General features: G+C 36.7%; 1 protein-coding gene across 4 annotated transcripts in view; it reads left to right on the forward strand.

The window, feature by feature from the left end:
• The window catches only part of LOC124169663 (neogenin), a 354,395-nt gene extending 341,890 nt beyond the window's left edge, over positions 1-12,505 (forward strand). For 3 of the 4 annotated variants that reach the window (XM_046548314.1, XM_046548315.1, XM_046548317.1), the window contains 2 exons: positions 3,696-3,958; positions 6,420-12,505. In XM_046548314.1, the coding sequence (XP_046404270.1) occupies positions 3,696-3,958; positions 6,420-6,518 (362 nt within the window). In that variant the 3' untranslated portion in view covers positions 6,519-12,505. The remainder of the gene's footprint in view (positions 1-3,695; positions 3,959-6,419) is intronic. The other variant, XM_046548318.1, reaches the window with a different exon arrangement.
• The last annotated feature ends 2,748 nt before the right edge of the window (positions 12,506-15,253 follow it).

Consider the following 15,253-nt stretch of genomic DNA (forward strand, 5'->3'; position numbering starts at 1 on the left):
TCTATTTCGATTGCCAAATACGAAACTTGGCTGTTCTTCTAATTCAAACTGTCTTTGTAAACACCGACACATTTTTAATTCGTTGATGAAGTCAGCAAAACCAGGTAATAACAGATTTCTATACCTACACTCCTGTTACACCTCCTTCTTTCTCTCCGATATGTAATTCTAATATTTTTCATCATCTCACTTGGCTGGCACAAATCATAACTAACTCCTACACCGGCACAAATATTGCATAACTTCAACATTTTCAGGGGTTTGGCACACGATCTCCGACTGCAGTCCATAGAATAGACAATATTATTTATTGGATGGTGATTATTATCAAACTTGAGATGTTTGTAAGGATTTCGTAGCGTATACCGTAGAATACGTCGAATAGCATGAAAACAGTGGTCCGTTCCGGATATATCACTGGTCTTATGGAAATATTTCACTTATTAAATTGCTAGTATGGTGCTAAAAATATTGGAAATTGATTGCTGATATCGTAGATACGGATAAAAACGGAGGATGCTGCGCTTGGTCGATTATTTCTTCCGTATATTATCGTAGGGTACTTCAGCATTTCAAAACATCCGCCATTTTCAACAATTTAAACTTCACGTTAACCTTTTACCCAAGGGAAATCCATGGTTTAGCTTAACTACCACTTTAACGCTCAGATTTGACTTAACCATCGATTATAAAACAGAATTTTGGGACTTAACCGACGCTTAGCTTAAACTCCAGTTTAACCAGACATTATAAAACCGGCCCTAAATCTGTCTATATCAACGTTAGAACTTCGTTTAAAATTTCTGCAAGCTCAGTAAAAAAACACAAAATTAATTTTGAATGTAACAAATCGATGCGAGCAACAAATATTTTCATATATTTTGCATTAATATTTTAGCCAGTTGACCGCGGACTCGTCCTAGGAAGGGGCTTTTAATCCCTCAAGGGCCTGGGACAGAGGCCGAGGAAAGGGATCGGCGTCCCACTGAGTTGGGTCTAAAAATGGTTAGGGAGGGTACCACTACCTTCAGTCGATGTGAAAAAGCTTCATACAGTGGAGTGAAGAAAACTTTCAAGAGACTCGTATTGAGGAAGAATTTCCCTCAACGAAGGTCCGGCGCGAAAGGGTTAAGCTTCTTACGTATAAAATCATTTCAGGCTTGATTTGGCGGAAGTTCTATATATCCATGATGAAAGAACACAAATGGTCATTCCCTCACTTTTTAATTTCAAAACACAACAACTGACCCAGGTTTCAACCCTTAAAAATGACACTATGTGTTGAAACCTGGGTCGGTTTTTTAGTTTTCAAATTAAAAAGTGTGGAAATTACCATTTGTGTTCTTTCATCATGGATCTTCTTAACTCTGTTCAAGTTGATAATGCTTTTGGTGACTCCTGAAGCATTATTAACTTTGAATTAGTTCCGACGCTCATGAAGGGCCTTGATGTGGGATACATGACAGTCACTATGTGTATCAGTTGAACTGAGATCGATCTGAGTTCAGATTGGTTTGAAAGTTCTTATGCGAGCTGACTCGGATTGCAAAGTATACCTACACAGACCGAGATTCTTTGTTCATTTTCCAAATTATATAACTTCTCTGCTAAAGATGAAAAAAAATCTGCCAAAACCTCCTAGAACAACTTCAAGTGACTGTTTCTGATGATAAGCGATTAGCTTTTGCTGGTATGGTACCGAATGGAAATCAGTATTGCACAAATCTTTCCTCCTCATATTGATATTAAATCTCAGACTGGTTGGGAAAGTGGGCTCAGAGCTATCTGGCAAGACTGTTTTATTTACCATACCGAGCTTAACCGTTCAGATTGATCTCAATTCAATTCGTAAATGTTGTGATTGTCTTCTCCATAGTCTGGTTGAGATATCAGTTAGGCTTTTACCAGAGAGGCAAATCCCTCAATACAGTGCAGGTCTGACCTTGGACTTATAGGTGAGTATTCTTGCTTTATTGCTCTATATTGCTTTACTAATCTTTATTATTGTATTACTAACCTTCAGTGAAGCTTTTGATGATCCAGCCATTATTTTTTTTACCCCGGGGAAATCCCTTTTCGTGCCTTTAATGCTTCATTTAGGGCTGTTTCTTTATCTCCCACGCAGTGTTGTCTGTACTGAAACAGATGGACCAGATTTAACGTTAAAAATTGTCACCAGTAATGCTGAAAGTACATCAAAAGTTACTTCCATCCTTTTTTGACTTAATTTCCTGACTGTTTACAGGAAATACCTATGAGTAGGCTCAGAAACAGTTTGAATCATCAATTCAGGGAAACCAGAATTAGGAAATAAAAATTTTCAGGCATTGTATACATCTTACAAACACCCGTATACACTATACCTTTAATAATGTCAGTTACTGATTTCGCACAATACAGTTTCAAGGAAAATCTTATTTGCCTTAGCCTCAATGTAAGAATCCATCCAATAATTCAAAAACAGATTTAACAAAAGACATGCAATGTTGTCAGAAAATTTCTTAGACTGCCGTAATCAATTATGACTTACCTCCTGCCTGTAATGTTTTATAATGTCAGGACATTTTTAATCCAAGATTAGCGTATAAAAATTAAACTTTGGGCTCACTCTCTGGAGAAAATGTGAAGCTAATATGGGGATGTTAAAAAAAAACATGATTGGAGTGTATTTTTGAAACACTTTGTGATGGTTCCACATTTCCCGTACTTTGAGGCACAAAATATACACAGGGTTTCCTTATGTTTTGGGTTCGATTATTTGACCGAATGCCTTGATAATATTGCAAAGTCAGAGTCAGATTCACTGTTGACCGACCAGAATTTAGACAAGACATTAGAAGGGAATTGGGAGCTGTTCAGTTCTTGAAGATGACAAGAAAATGTTTCAGTCCTGCTCAAACTGTCTTTTTTTATGCATTGCTCATTTTATTCTTATGCTACCATCATTAAATTTTCATGGTACATAAAGTTTTCCCTTGTCAACATATTCCAGTATTTCAAATTCAAAATTTTATATCACTATTTACTCAGTTGTATTTTTAAGGATTTGAAACAATGGTACTGACAAAGGTTTACTCAATATACCATGAAAAATTTATGATGATAACTTAGGTTTTAAAGAAGTAATATGTCACGACAAAAAGACAAAATATGTCCGATCAAGAGGGAGTGATGCATACTCTTGAGTGCCAAAACTACGTCATCTAGTGGTTTTCTGCCCACTGGTAGGTCCCAAACACCAAAGTTTTCTCCTCCTGTCCAAGGCCTCCTTTTTGGTTTCATTATATATACCTTCTTTTTGACCTCACTTCGTCTGTTATCTCCAGCCTTCTTCTTCCTCTTCTCATTTCTCCTTCTTCTGTTCCCTTAATTGCTGTATTTAAAATCCTCTTCCCTCTTTAAATATGCCTGATCAGTTCCCCTTTCTCTTCTGTATAATTCTCAATAATCTTCTTTCCTCCCCAATTCTTTCCAGCGACTCCTAATTCTTCACTTTATCCACCCACTTCACTCTCTTCAGCCTCCTCCGCACCCACATCTCGAATGCGTTGATCCTATCCCTATCCCCATTCGTCAAAAAACTTATGCATTAGAAATTTGGAAAGAACCACTTCACCTTTTCAATGTGAGTGAGATTTCTTTTGTTTTCCGTATTATCAAATCATTTGGTAATCAATCTGAAATCGCCCTTTCAGGTTTGCGAGGACAAGTTCAAGCTCCTCCCCCACCCCCAGCCCCACCTCCGACATCGGGAGTGCTTCCGAGTCAGGGATCATCGTCAGCTTCATCATCTCCCTATAAGAAGGCTCCTCACTCTCCTCTTGTAATGGCTTCATCCTCAGCTAACACTGCTTCAACAGCGACATCTACTCCCAAAGGGTCCAGGGGACAAGCGGTGGCTTCCGGTTCAGCCGCATCCACAGCCTGGGACCAAGTGGATGAAACAACAAGACTTCAGGTAAATAATGCTCTAACTGTTACAGTCCTTAGAACCACCAAATGGCTTCTTTTGGTGTTGTTCATTACAGTGGCTCCTTGTTTTATTCTTATAAATAAAATTATCGCATATTCAGATATTAAAATCAATGCAAACTCACCATTTCTGTATTCTATTTTAAACCCAGAAACGAGTTCAGATTCACCTACTGCAAAATCAGAACTGTGCTGGCAGTCAAAACCAGTACATGCTATGATGTTGATGCCTAGTGAAAATAAGATCCTATAACTCCCAGAATATTCTCTACCAGCATGCATGCTCAATATTTAACTTTAGTTTTGCATTTCTTACTTCTAAGAACTCAATTTTTTATTTTTATTGGCCACTTCGCGTTGTATAGGCTACTGCCATGGATGTCTGCTCTTCCTTTCATTCGGAGATCAAGAAAACTGCCTGAAAATAATACATCGGGTTATCTCTCAAGTAATAGGGTTCATAACATCTATTTATTTTTTAATTTAAATTGGTGTTATGAATTATTATTTATTTAACATTTATTTAAAGAATATAACTTGTATTATGTCCACAAAAAGAGTTCAAACTGTTTTTGTGTATATTATTTTGGCAACGATTATTTTTTACTTTGGTTCTGTTCCAATAGCTCAAGAACTGGTGGAATAGGGTGGTTTCCTATTATTTTTTTATTGCCTTAATCGAAAGATTATTACTCCTGGAGTACGTATTTCGCGCTTTTAGATTTTTAAATGACAACATCTATTTTTCGCGATTAAATGAAAAGTGAAAATTTTCAAGCGCGCGAAAACGAGACGCTTAAGTATGAATGTCGGGAAATATCTCCGTACGTCGTATTTCTGGTTCCCCCTCCCGCCCGGTGAGGTGACCTTGAGGCGAGGCTTAGCTCTGATACGTCGCAGGATGCTAGCGGATAGCTGAGTACCTTCCTGAACGGTAGCGCTTGGCTTAAAAAAGGTTTATTAATACCTTATCAAACGAAGAAAACTTTCCGACATTAGCCAGTTTTAATAGGTGATTATGAAGACATGTTTCCCTGAGCTCTGTGCCTCATGCTTGCATTGGTAACCTCAGACGATGCATAACTCCTATCTACTCGTGTAGAAACTAGGTCCCTGTGACGTCATGCTGAGTGGAATCGCATGGGCGCCAATCTGGCCTTTTTCAAATGAGGATAAAATTTGACCCTTGCCATTCGTCTAAACCGGTATTTCAAAAACCAAATAATTTGTGTATTATGAATACACTAATGGTGGGTAACGAATCGCAATCAATGCCTTTCGTTTTCTTTGATGAAGGAAACTACCCTATTGAGAACTGAAGAGCTGAACAAATCCATCCCCTTATCACTTATTGTACACAATATAGTGAGTAAGTTAAATGAACTGAACTGGCCTCCTACCCTGAATTTGGGTGTCATTTGCTTGTAGCTCAGTCTGGGATGAGTTCTACCCATGGGTGGAGTTTAGAGTTTTATGTTGGGGAGGGGGGGGCAGCAATCATGCCGGGGGTTTAGGTGTTATTGAATACCTCCCAGTGAAACGAGGAGATCCCGGGGTCCTCCCCTGGAAAATATATTTGAATTAACTTCTTAAAACTGCCTATTAACATGTTCCCTGCTGCGGATAATTAGAAAAATTCGTCCATTGCTCCAGAGTGTTTTTCTTTTTCCTTTCGCTTTAATACTTGTATCTTTTCCATTTGAGTTTTCATGAGCATTCGGCTACGTGTGCCATGGCGGTCACATCATACATATGGCACCTGAATCCTATGAGAGGGCAATAAAGTGTCTCATTCTTCGGTCGTTATGAGCAAAGCGACGTGAAGATGAAGTATGCGTTTCAGTCATTACGACCGAAGCAGCATTGAATGTGTTAAGTACTATCTGAGACTAAAAATGTTGGCATTTCTACCGGTTTTGTTCTTATTTTGGACAATTTACCATTTAAGTTGGGAGTGCCAGGTTCCCCCTGCCCCCACAAAATGCCGACCATAGTTCTGCCTTACCTATCACAATCAATCTCTGGGTTGGGTCACCGAGAATGGAATTGGGTAATGTCAGTGGCATAACTGTCAGGGGGGATGAGGGGGATAGATTCTCCCAAAAGCCTCAGAAAAAAAATTAAAACTATTGCCTATTTTTGACGTATAATAACTGCATCTGCTTAAAGTTAAATATCATTTATCAATATCTAGGCAGTGAGATGAGTGATGACGACCCAGACAGGGGGTTGCCTGGGGGGAGGGGAGGGGGAAGCCCCATCCCCACTAAGCATGTTCCTATTTATGCCATGGGGTAATTTTATATGAGGACACTGATTAATCAAACTCTTAAAAAAATATCTCATTTTGAATTGTATCAAGAATAGCCAGGCAGGTGGTATATTCAAGGAGAATATCAATCCAGTGTATTTCAATTATTAACGGTTGTATGTACTTTTTCCCACAGCCTTCATACAGCACAGAAGAACTTAATCAGGAAATGGCAAACTTGGAAGGACTGATGAAGGATTTGAATGCAATCACTGCCTCGGAGTTTGAATGCTGAGTGTCAATTTGGTGAATGAAATGCTCATCCCAGCCGTATCTTTGGGAGTGAATTGTGGTGCATCACAAGATTGCCATATTTCCAGTGAGAACACTCGCAGCAAGTTGCGAGTGCTAATTTCTGTATGCCCTTCTGAGAGGCGCAACCTATTGTTCCAGAGAACTAAACGTGTGAGTGTTGAAAAAGCCAATGTGTTCACAAAGAGTGTTTTTGTACTTAGATGGACCTCGCCCATCTGTTCCATCGGTTTGTCTCTTCCTTATTTTCAATCTCTCCGTGTTCTTTGCATTTGAACTCCGAGGGATGTAGGTGTGGAAAATAAACACTGAATGAGGAGTGAGATACGGTTTGAAGCAGAGCATAGTAAGTTTTTCCACGATGAAGCTTGCAGGATAGAACCTTACTTAGGATTTATGAGGCACGTGTGGTTTTTATTGCTCCAGAGGAAGATTATAAGAAATTGTGGCAGAGAGAAGACTTCTCATTTTGTAAATGAGCCCTGTGGCATTTAAGGTAAATTTTTTATGTTGTGATTGTCATCCTCAATTTTGCCTCCATTCTTAGCCTTGCAGTTTGCATTTTGCTCCCATACTTTGAGGAACAACTCAAGAATTTATCCTTGAGGAAACACATTGATACTCATAGAATTTTCCCCATTTATTTGGGATTAATTTCTGTAATTTGTGGAGAAAGTAATATTTCCTATATTTATATGATTCAATCATCATTACCACCCTTCGTAACAGGTATGTCAGTGGCTCAGGCAATATGAGTTATTTTTGCTGCTCAGTATTGAAAGTGAGACAGTTTTGGCACAATGGCAAAAAAATGGAGTGGTGATTTTTGTGAGCAAATTCAAATACTTGTATGTCCTCCGTTAACGTGTAAAGAAATGTTTACAGACTGCACATTGATCAGTGACATGAGAAATGTGCAGTGTTTTGCAAACTGAACTTTTGTCGAGAAGGAGAACTATTTGCATTTATCGTAATAGGTGCCATGTTTTTAGTAAGCGTGCAATGTGTCTTGTTTTTTTTTTCGATGTAATATGTAGGCCATGCTGTTTCCCCTTGATAGCTGTGCCTGAACTGAAATATCTTAGCATACTAAAAAAAATATGTATGATGATAATTTAAGAATTTTTCTGTTATTACAGCAGGTTAATTTGGTGCCTCGATCAGTGTTAAAGCAATGCCTTTCACAAACAGCAGTGCTACTTGTATGCACAATGCATCTGCTTACTGAATGTGTGATGAATTGTCTCGTAAAAAAGAATGGCATTGTCACACATAGTCATGGAATTAGAGAATTTGCATGAGTGATTGTTTGCATGTATGTGAGGATGATTGAGAGCGTGTTTGCCGATGTCCCACTTGTCCATAACTCATGTAGTGCGGACCAACAATTGGATATAGTAACCCAGTCGGCTGAGGTTTTGATCAGTACTTTATAGCCACTCTGCTAATGTTGGGAAATGGTAATGTGTTTGATAAGCTGTGGTCATGTTTTAACATTGAACAATGTTGGTCAACTGCCATTAGTTAGGTAATTTCTGAAAATGTTGGTTTGATGATGAGAAGTGCTGACAGTAGTTGAACAGTTGGCAAATGTAGAGTTACCTCTGGGCAGATGTGGTGAAAATTTTCAATCTATTGAAAAATATTGGCAAACTTTTACTTTTATTGTAATTTCACTAATTTACCCTAAATTAAATCTAATTTCGTCACAATTTTTTCATCGCAATCTACTTGTGAAAATTTAATATCAGCCATCCTTATCATCATGGATGGAAAAACGAAAATGTCTTTCAGTTATTGAACCATATGTACAAATTTTATCCACAAATGTTGATCCAAAATATTGCGCTACATGAGATATCCTTGTACAAGTTTTAGTGACAATTGGGTCGATCGTCGGCATCTATTTTAGTGCTTGCCTATTGTATGATTGAGGAGACGAGGCCGGGTGGTTGTGGTTGAGTTTGTAGGGAAACTTTTCATAGTATTATGTGATTACATTTTTATAAGAAATATTTTATAGTCTGACTTTTATTTTATGCGGTGCGTGTTAATTGTGTATATGAATCTTATTAACTTTGTACCCTTTTTATTGGTATTAAGTCTCATCGGCAGTAAGGGAGTGTTTTTTACATAGAAATTTAGGATATTTTATGAATTTAGTTCTCCCAGTCAAGGGATAAACAGAATGAAATCTCTTTGTTTTATTCAATTTCCATTTTATTATTTGTTACCGTCCATTTTTCATTGGTCTATAGTGAAATATTTCTTGGCAGCTGTGTTTTTTTTTACCTATGGTTATGAGATGAAGGGCATGTCAGTTAAAATCTAAATACTGTAATGTTAATCGTTAGAATTCCTCATGGTACAAAGGTGTATGTCACCCAGCCAATACATTTCTGCTTGCCTTGGATCAAAGTGGAGCATTGCAAACCGCAGCTCAATTTTTTTTATCAGTTAGAAGTAACTAAAATTGATTTCGGATGAAACTTTTTTGTATGCTCATCTGGTATTTGTACATTTTACATCATTATGTGTCAAAGTGGCATATCCCTATGTAAAACTCTAGTTCGTATCAAATTTGGATGGGTTATCATCCAGTTCAATCACTACAGTGTCGTCCTTGTCTACTTGTGACCAATTTTCAGTTAAAAATTTCCTTTCCTCTTGAGGTACCTTACACGGAATGACTACTACACCGAAGTTAATTTTTTAATAATTCAAATGGATTTCCTCAATTTGGTATTTGTTCTTAGTCAAATGGACTCTTAAAAATTAGATCATTCAAAATTGTCATTCAGCTTGCATTCCTTTTCGTCAAGTAAATTGACATTATCAAATATTGTGCTTAGAGCCATGCAATTTAATGCAATCAAGCGCAACCATTATGCATTTTTTTAAATCCCGAATCATGTTGCCGGTCATTCATGGCTTTATTCATTGAATGGCAGAAAAAATATAGTTGTTCTACATGTTTTTAATGCGCTCAACTTCACACAAGTACCATGAATTTCAGTGCAAATGTTCTGGAATGATTTGAAAAAATCAAGTTTCCAAATCAAAATCAAACCCAGGCTGAGGAAAAAACTAAGGGCAGGGTTCCACGGGAAAGCAGGATTCAGGCATGAATGCCTGGGGATAACTTACTCCCCCTCAAAAAGTATTCAGCTATGTATGTACGATCTAAAGCTTGCCCTGTGATACTGTGTGCAATGAGCTTCTCAGGTGGTATAACCATGAACACTTTGACTAGTTATATCACCCGGAAAGCTCTTGTTATAATCGGCAGCTTCAACAGAGCTATGCCTCAATAGCCTGTTTATTTAAGTGAAAAAACCATTCTCTTGGATTTTTTAAATGTCTTTATGTAACCCGAATCTGGCTCTGCAGGGAAGCGACATAATTTGCTTTGAAATGTAGAAATCATCTTTGATTGGTAAGTTGGAATATATATCATTTAATTGATTTATCAATGACCACTATCCATCCAACACAGTTATCCATAATAGCCGACTCAGTGTACCTTACACTAGCCTGAGCTATCGTGGTTCATTGTCACCATATTCTTATTTCAAAAGCATAATTTTCACATAAGAACAGCTGGAGTGCTCAATTTAAGTTTCACGGCTATTAAAGTTGATTGTTATTCTTTTTTCATAATATTTATAGTAATGGGATGAACTTTTGCACTGAAATATAGGGTTTGAAAACATATTCCTATTTTCCTTGATTCTATTTTCTTTCATTGCTTTCTTTTTGCCTTAAGTCTAAAAATTTTATGAATGCTCACTCAATTTCATTCTTTTTACTTTATTATGTATTTGTATTTTAATCAATAGCTCAATTAAGTGTGTTGGCAAGATGGAGGAATTGATTTGTATTAGGGCAGTTTTAGATTCTTTTATTTATATATTCTTTTCATAACCATTGTAAATACTTTATTTCACCCACCCAGTTTGTGTTTATCCTTTTGTTGTACATAATACTTTTAGTACATTGCTTTGTCAAGATTAATAAATGCAAAATTGTGTAGCTTGAGTTTTTTTTGTTTATGATTACTAAAAAATCATTGCACACTTGCCAAGTCTGGTCTCACTTGGCCTACTCCTTGCCGAAAAATTCCTGATGTGATGTATCTGCACCTTGATAACCTTTTAAGTGATTCAAATGTTTACTGTACTCTAATTTTTGTGTATTTAGTTCTTGATGTTTGATCAGATTTCTTTAGTTTTGCTTACAGTGTTCATGATCACTATGTCAAAGAGGTTTTCCCCCTTTATAATCATGCCTTGGTGGAAATGTTGTTACAAAATTTAAGAAAACTTTATCGTAATTCATATTCAAATGATTGAATTGGAGTATTGGTTGAGATGAAGTTACCGAACCATGTAACTTAGAGGATTCATGGTGGATTCCTTTTTAAAACACCATTCTTGCTATTGGATTGAGAGTATTTGAAAAGGGTGATATTGTTAACCATAGTTCAATAATTGAAACATATTTACTTCACTTGAGAAGTGTGGTATGTATTTTGATTTTACCTCAAAAAAGCTTAAATATTATGTTCATCACCCCACATTATTGTAACTGAATGCTACATTTGTTTATTCCTTTTGAGCTTCTATTATTCATCTATGCTGAGGGTAAAGCTTTAGCCTAGCTAAGCTAGGCTCTTTTTAAGCTAGCTCACTGGATGTTGAATGGGATGGATAATATTTTATGATCATTTTCTTAGCGATGTTCACCTTGGTTTCGATGTCATTCTTTCTCTACATTTATTTAGACCATGCCTCTGAAAAATTAATTGTTTTTATGTGGAAGGGTTTGGAAGGTGAAGTAGGGTTTTAGGGACTGGCTAGGGAAATGTCAAGTGGATAATCCAACAAACAGTTGATTGAATCACCAATAATTGAGACTCGACGTTATTTCTGATAATTTACTAACTGGAAACAGGTCATAAAAAATGATTCCCTGTTAACCTTCAGGCGATGTGGTTCATCCTAATGGCACTTTATCTTTAAACTTGATGGTTTCGTCACAGGTTATCCCAAATAATAATTTATAGCCATCCTAGAAGATTGGTCATTGTATTTTGTATTAGCCAATTTACTAGTGGAACTTAAAGACTTTTCCATAGAGTTATAGTTGGTTTTATTCAGAATTTATTTTTCTTATTTTTGTAAATAATTTAAATGAAGAAGCCTTTTTTTTATCCCCGTTTAACTTTTGAATGTTGCTCAAGTCACCGGATCCTCTGGGATACATGGTGTTTCAATCCAAATTCAATACTTCCTATCAATTTTACTCTCTATTCTAAAATTAAACTTATCACTGACTCTGGTTGGAATTATTTTACCTTGAATCATCTTGAGGGCCCTATTTAATTCTCATGCCTCGAATAAACTTTGAATATTACCTTCGATTGATGAATGATGTATTTGTATAGACCAAGGAATTCCATGTTGGTATTTTAAATATTTTTCAATGAAAATTAGTGGTGTTGTAGTTATACTTTGTAAACCTAAAACATACCTATTAGCATTAGTGTATAAAATGTGACAGTGCCAACAACACTGCAGTCATCAAAACTGAATGCATGGAGGCAAGCTTTCCTGAGAAGATAATCTGTTGAAACAGTGCACAGTGCTGCTACTGGTCATGAATGAAATTTGTGGAGTTTCCTTTAAAGTGTAATTATATATTTTTATGCAGGACTTTTTTCTTTCTTGGACATTTTATAAATGTGCAGTGTTTACATCATCAGGATATTACCAAGTGATTTTAAAATTTTGCATTTTATATACCCTGACATGAAAAATCAATGTTAATTAATTACTGCTATTCCTATTGCAGGATGAAAAGCACTTAGTTACAACTAAACAGATTAACCTATCAATATCTAAGTGTATTTTTTCACTTGGGTGCCATGATGAATGCAATAGGAAATATAATTAAAATTTTACAATTCCATTGGAGTATTTTCTTAACTTTCATTTAACCCTCTTAATTACCATTTACGAATTCATTCATCGCAAAAATGTTGGAATGCTGGAGCTGCTGGCTTTTGCCAGCAACCCAGATCAACAGGTGATCCTATGGTTGGATTTAATGGAATTAATAGTAGTAGTAGAACTGTAGTAATTTTAGCAGAAATGCAGATCATTACCCAGCGCAGCCCCACAGAAAATGCATTCACCTCACTCCAAGGATGCTGCATCCACCATCTATACACATAAAAGAGGACATCTGTTTGTCAGTTAACAATGTGTTTGCATACAGCTGCACTGATTGCCCTAAGTTAGTACGCAGGAATAGGCAGATTTAGGCCCAGACACTTAAAAAATAAACAATTTTTTAAATACTGTTATCATAACGTTCGTATTGTTTTGTATATTAGCCTCAATCATTTAATTTCATATCAATAACTTTCATGTTAAAATAAATTGAATATATTTCCTACAGTAATTGTTGTATCTTGTTTTTAATCTCAAGTATGAGAAGATAATAGCCTGTCAGATCCTTGTGCCCCATCAGAAAAAAATCCTGGATCCACCCCATTACACAGGTGCATCTCATGCTCCTTCATCCCATAGTGCTACTTTCGTTTGCGTCTGACTTGTTCTTTGCAGCATTTTCTCATTGCAGTTTACGTCACACCATACAACCTCTGTGGTTGGGCATCCTGCCGGGCAGGCACACTTCTCGACACACCCAAAGAGAAAATGTAATTCAAAGGATTCTAGGCTTAACTATTAATGCTCTTGGTGCAAACCTTTTTCCTAGGGCATGTGTTCATGCGATGTTTTTGGTCTACACACATATGCACACATGAAGATCAATGTAGTGCACAGTATAAAGGCCTGTTTTCACGATACATTTACACGTACAAGTTAATGTCTGTTTGCATGAATGATTTTTGTGGACCGGAACGGAACATGTGCGAATGCATGAACCGAATTAGAGCAGGTTCTATTTTCTGTGCGTTCATTTTTGCATTTATTTTCGCGTTCATACATTTAGACATTAACCCGTACGTGTTAATGTACCGTGTAAACAGGCCTTTAGGAAATACCGTATATGTCTGAACATAGTCCCCCCTTTTCTTCCAAAAAATGCCAATGGTAAAAGTAAAGAGGGAACTGTATTCAAACGTATTTTTTTAAATTTTCCCGAAACTGAAGCCTCGAAATTAGGGGCGGGACTATATTCAGAGGGGGACTATATTCGGAGAAATACGGTAGTTTTTTTCCATTGTTTGCTGTTTAGTGTTACCTGCTTACCATCTTACTTCAATTTCCAGTTAACAAACATTGGGGGGGCGGGGTGGGGAGACTATCATCATATGTATTTACTTTGTTCCTTTGCCTAAAAATCCTACTATGTGATCATGAATTTCAAGTTTTCGGCTTCTATAGGTACTATCCTTCCCAAGCAGGCTGGTGGCCAGCTAGTAATCTATGAATGATGATAGGCTATTCTTCCTAGTGGGGCAGTGATAGAGGAAGGGTAAACCTCCCCCCCCCCCCTCCCCCCCCCAGAACTCAGATAAATTTAAAAATTTAATCCATTTTACTTAATTGGATAAATATTACTTATAGAATAGTATAAGGATTAATAAAATATCCCTCAGAAAGCCGTAAAACTCATCATTTTGACTCATTTATCTTAAACATTTTCTGGGAGAGGGCACCAGTACCTCCCGTATTCCTTACCCCCAGTATAAGTTGCTCCTAAGACCTCCCATAGCATAGCTGCGTGCCTGATTCTTCCATAGTGTAGGCTGAAATTTGATTGGAACAGTAAATACTATTTCTCTCCCTCCAAGATATTTCTTTCCCGTAACAGAGACATTGCTCTTTAACAGGAGCATACTTAAAATTACCATGTACAGTGAAATATATCTGTGTATGTATTGATATTATGAATATGTACAAGATACATGGTAATGTAGCTCCGCTGGCATACTTTCCCTTGGAATGTGATGACAGTTTTTTATGCTGATACTCTATCACTGTTAATTATTTATGACCCACTTGCAACTATCAGAAAAACCATTATGTAAAAAAATGAGGAGGGCCCTTGAGTTTTTATTTATTTCTCTTTCCTCTTATTTATATCCATATTGACATCAGAGTAACCTTGGGGCCATACACAGATCATGAAAATAAGCTCCATGTAAGAGCCTCCCCAAAATCTACATTTGTGCTCTATATGAGGAGTGTCACCTCTTAAATAATTACATATAATATCTATCTAAGATTGATACTACCGAGCCTATTTTCTGCAATTGAGCCAGACCATAGTTTAGCTTATAAAAGAATAAATTTACCTGTTAGAGAGAAACCCCTTCCTCTTTGCCCGTAACATACTTTCTCTCATCACAGCTATGGCTCAAGACATTTCAGCTGAAGCAAAGAGATAACTGACATGATAATACTTGCTTGTTGAGGCACTCCATTTTCATGAAATATCCCTTTCACCACAGGCAGTTACTTTTGAATAACCTAAAATATGTAAATCATTTTGGAAATGGGCATTTTTTTAAGGTCTTCTAAACCAAGAAATAATGATCAAAATCATGGCGATGCCACATGGGCCACAAGCACTTGATAAGGAGTCAAACATGTAGCTTGAAAGTTTCCCGAAACTGTATTTTCTAGCTTTTGATTTGTACCTAATCTCACCCATAGGAATACAAAAGTTATAACGATAACTTAA

The sequence above is a fragment of the Ischnura elegans genome, chromosome 12 (assembly GCF_921293095.1).
Source record: "Ischnura elegans chromosome 12, ioIscEleg1.1, whole genome shotgun sequence".
Taxonomy (NCBI): domain Eukaryota; kingdom Metazoa; phylum Arthropoda; class Insecta; order Odonata; family Coenagrionidae; genus Ischnura; species Ischnura elegans.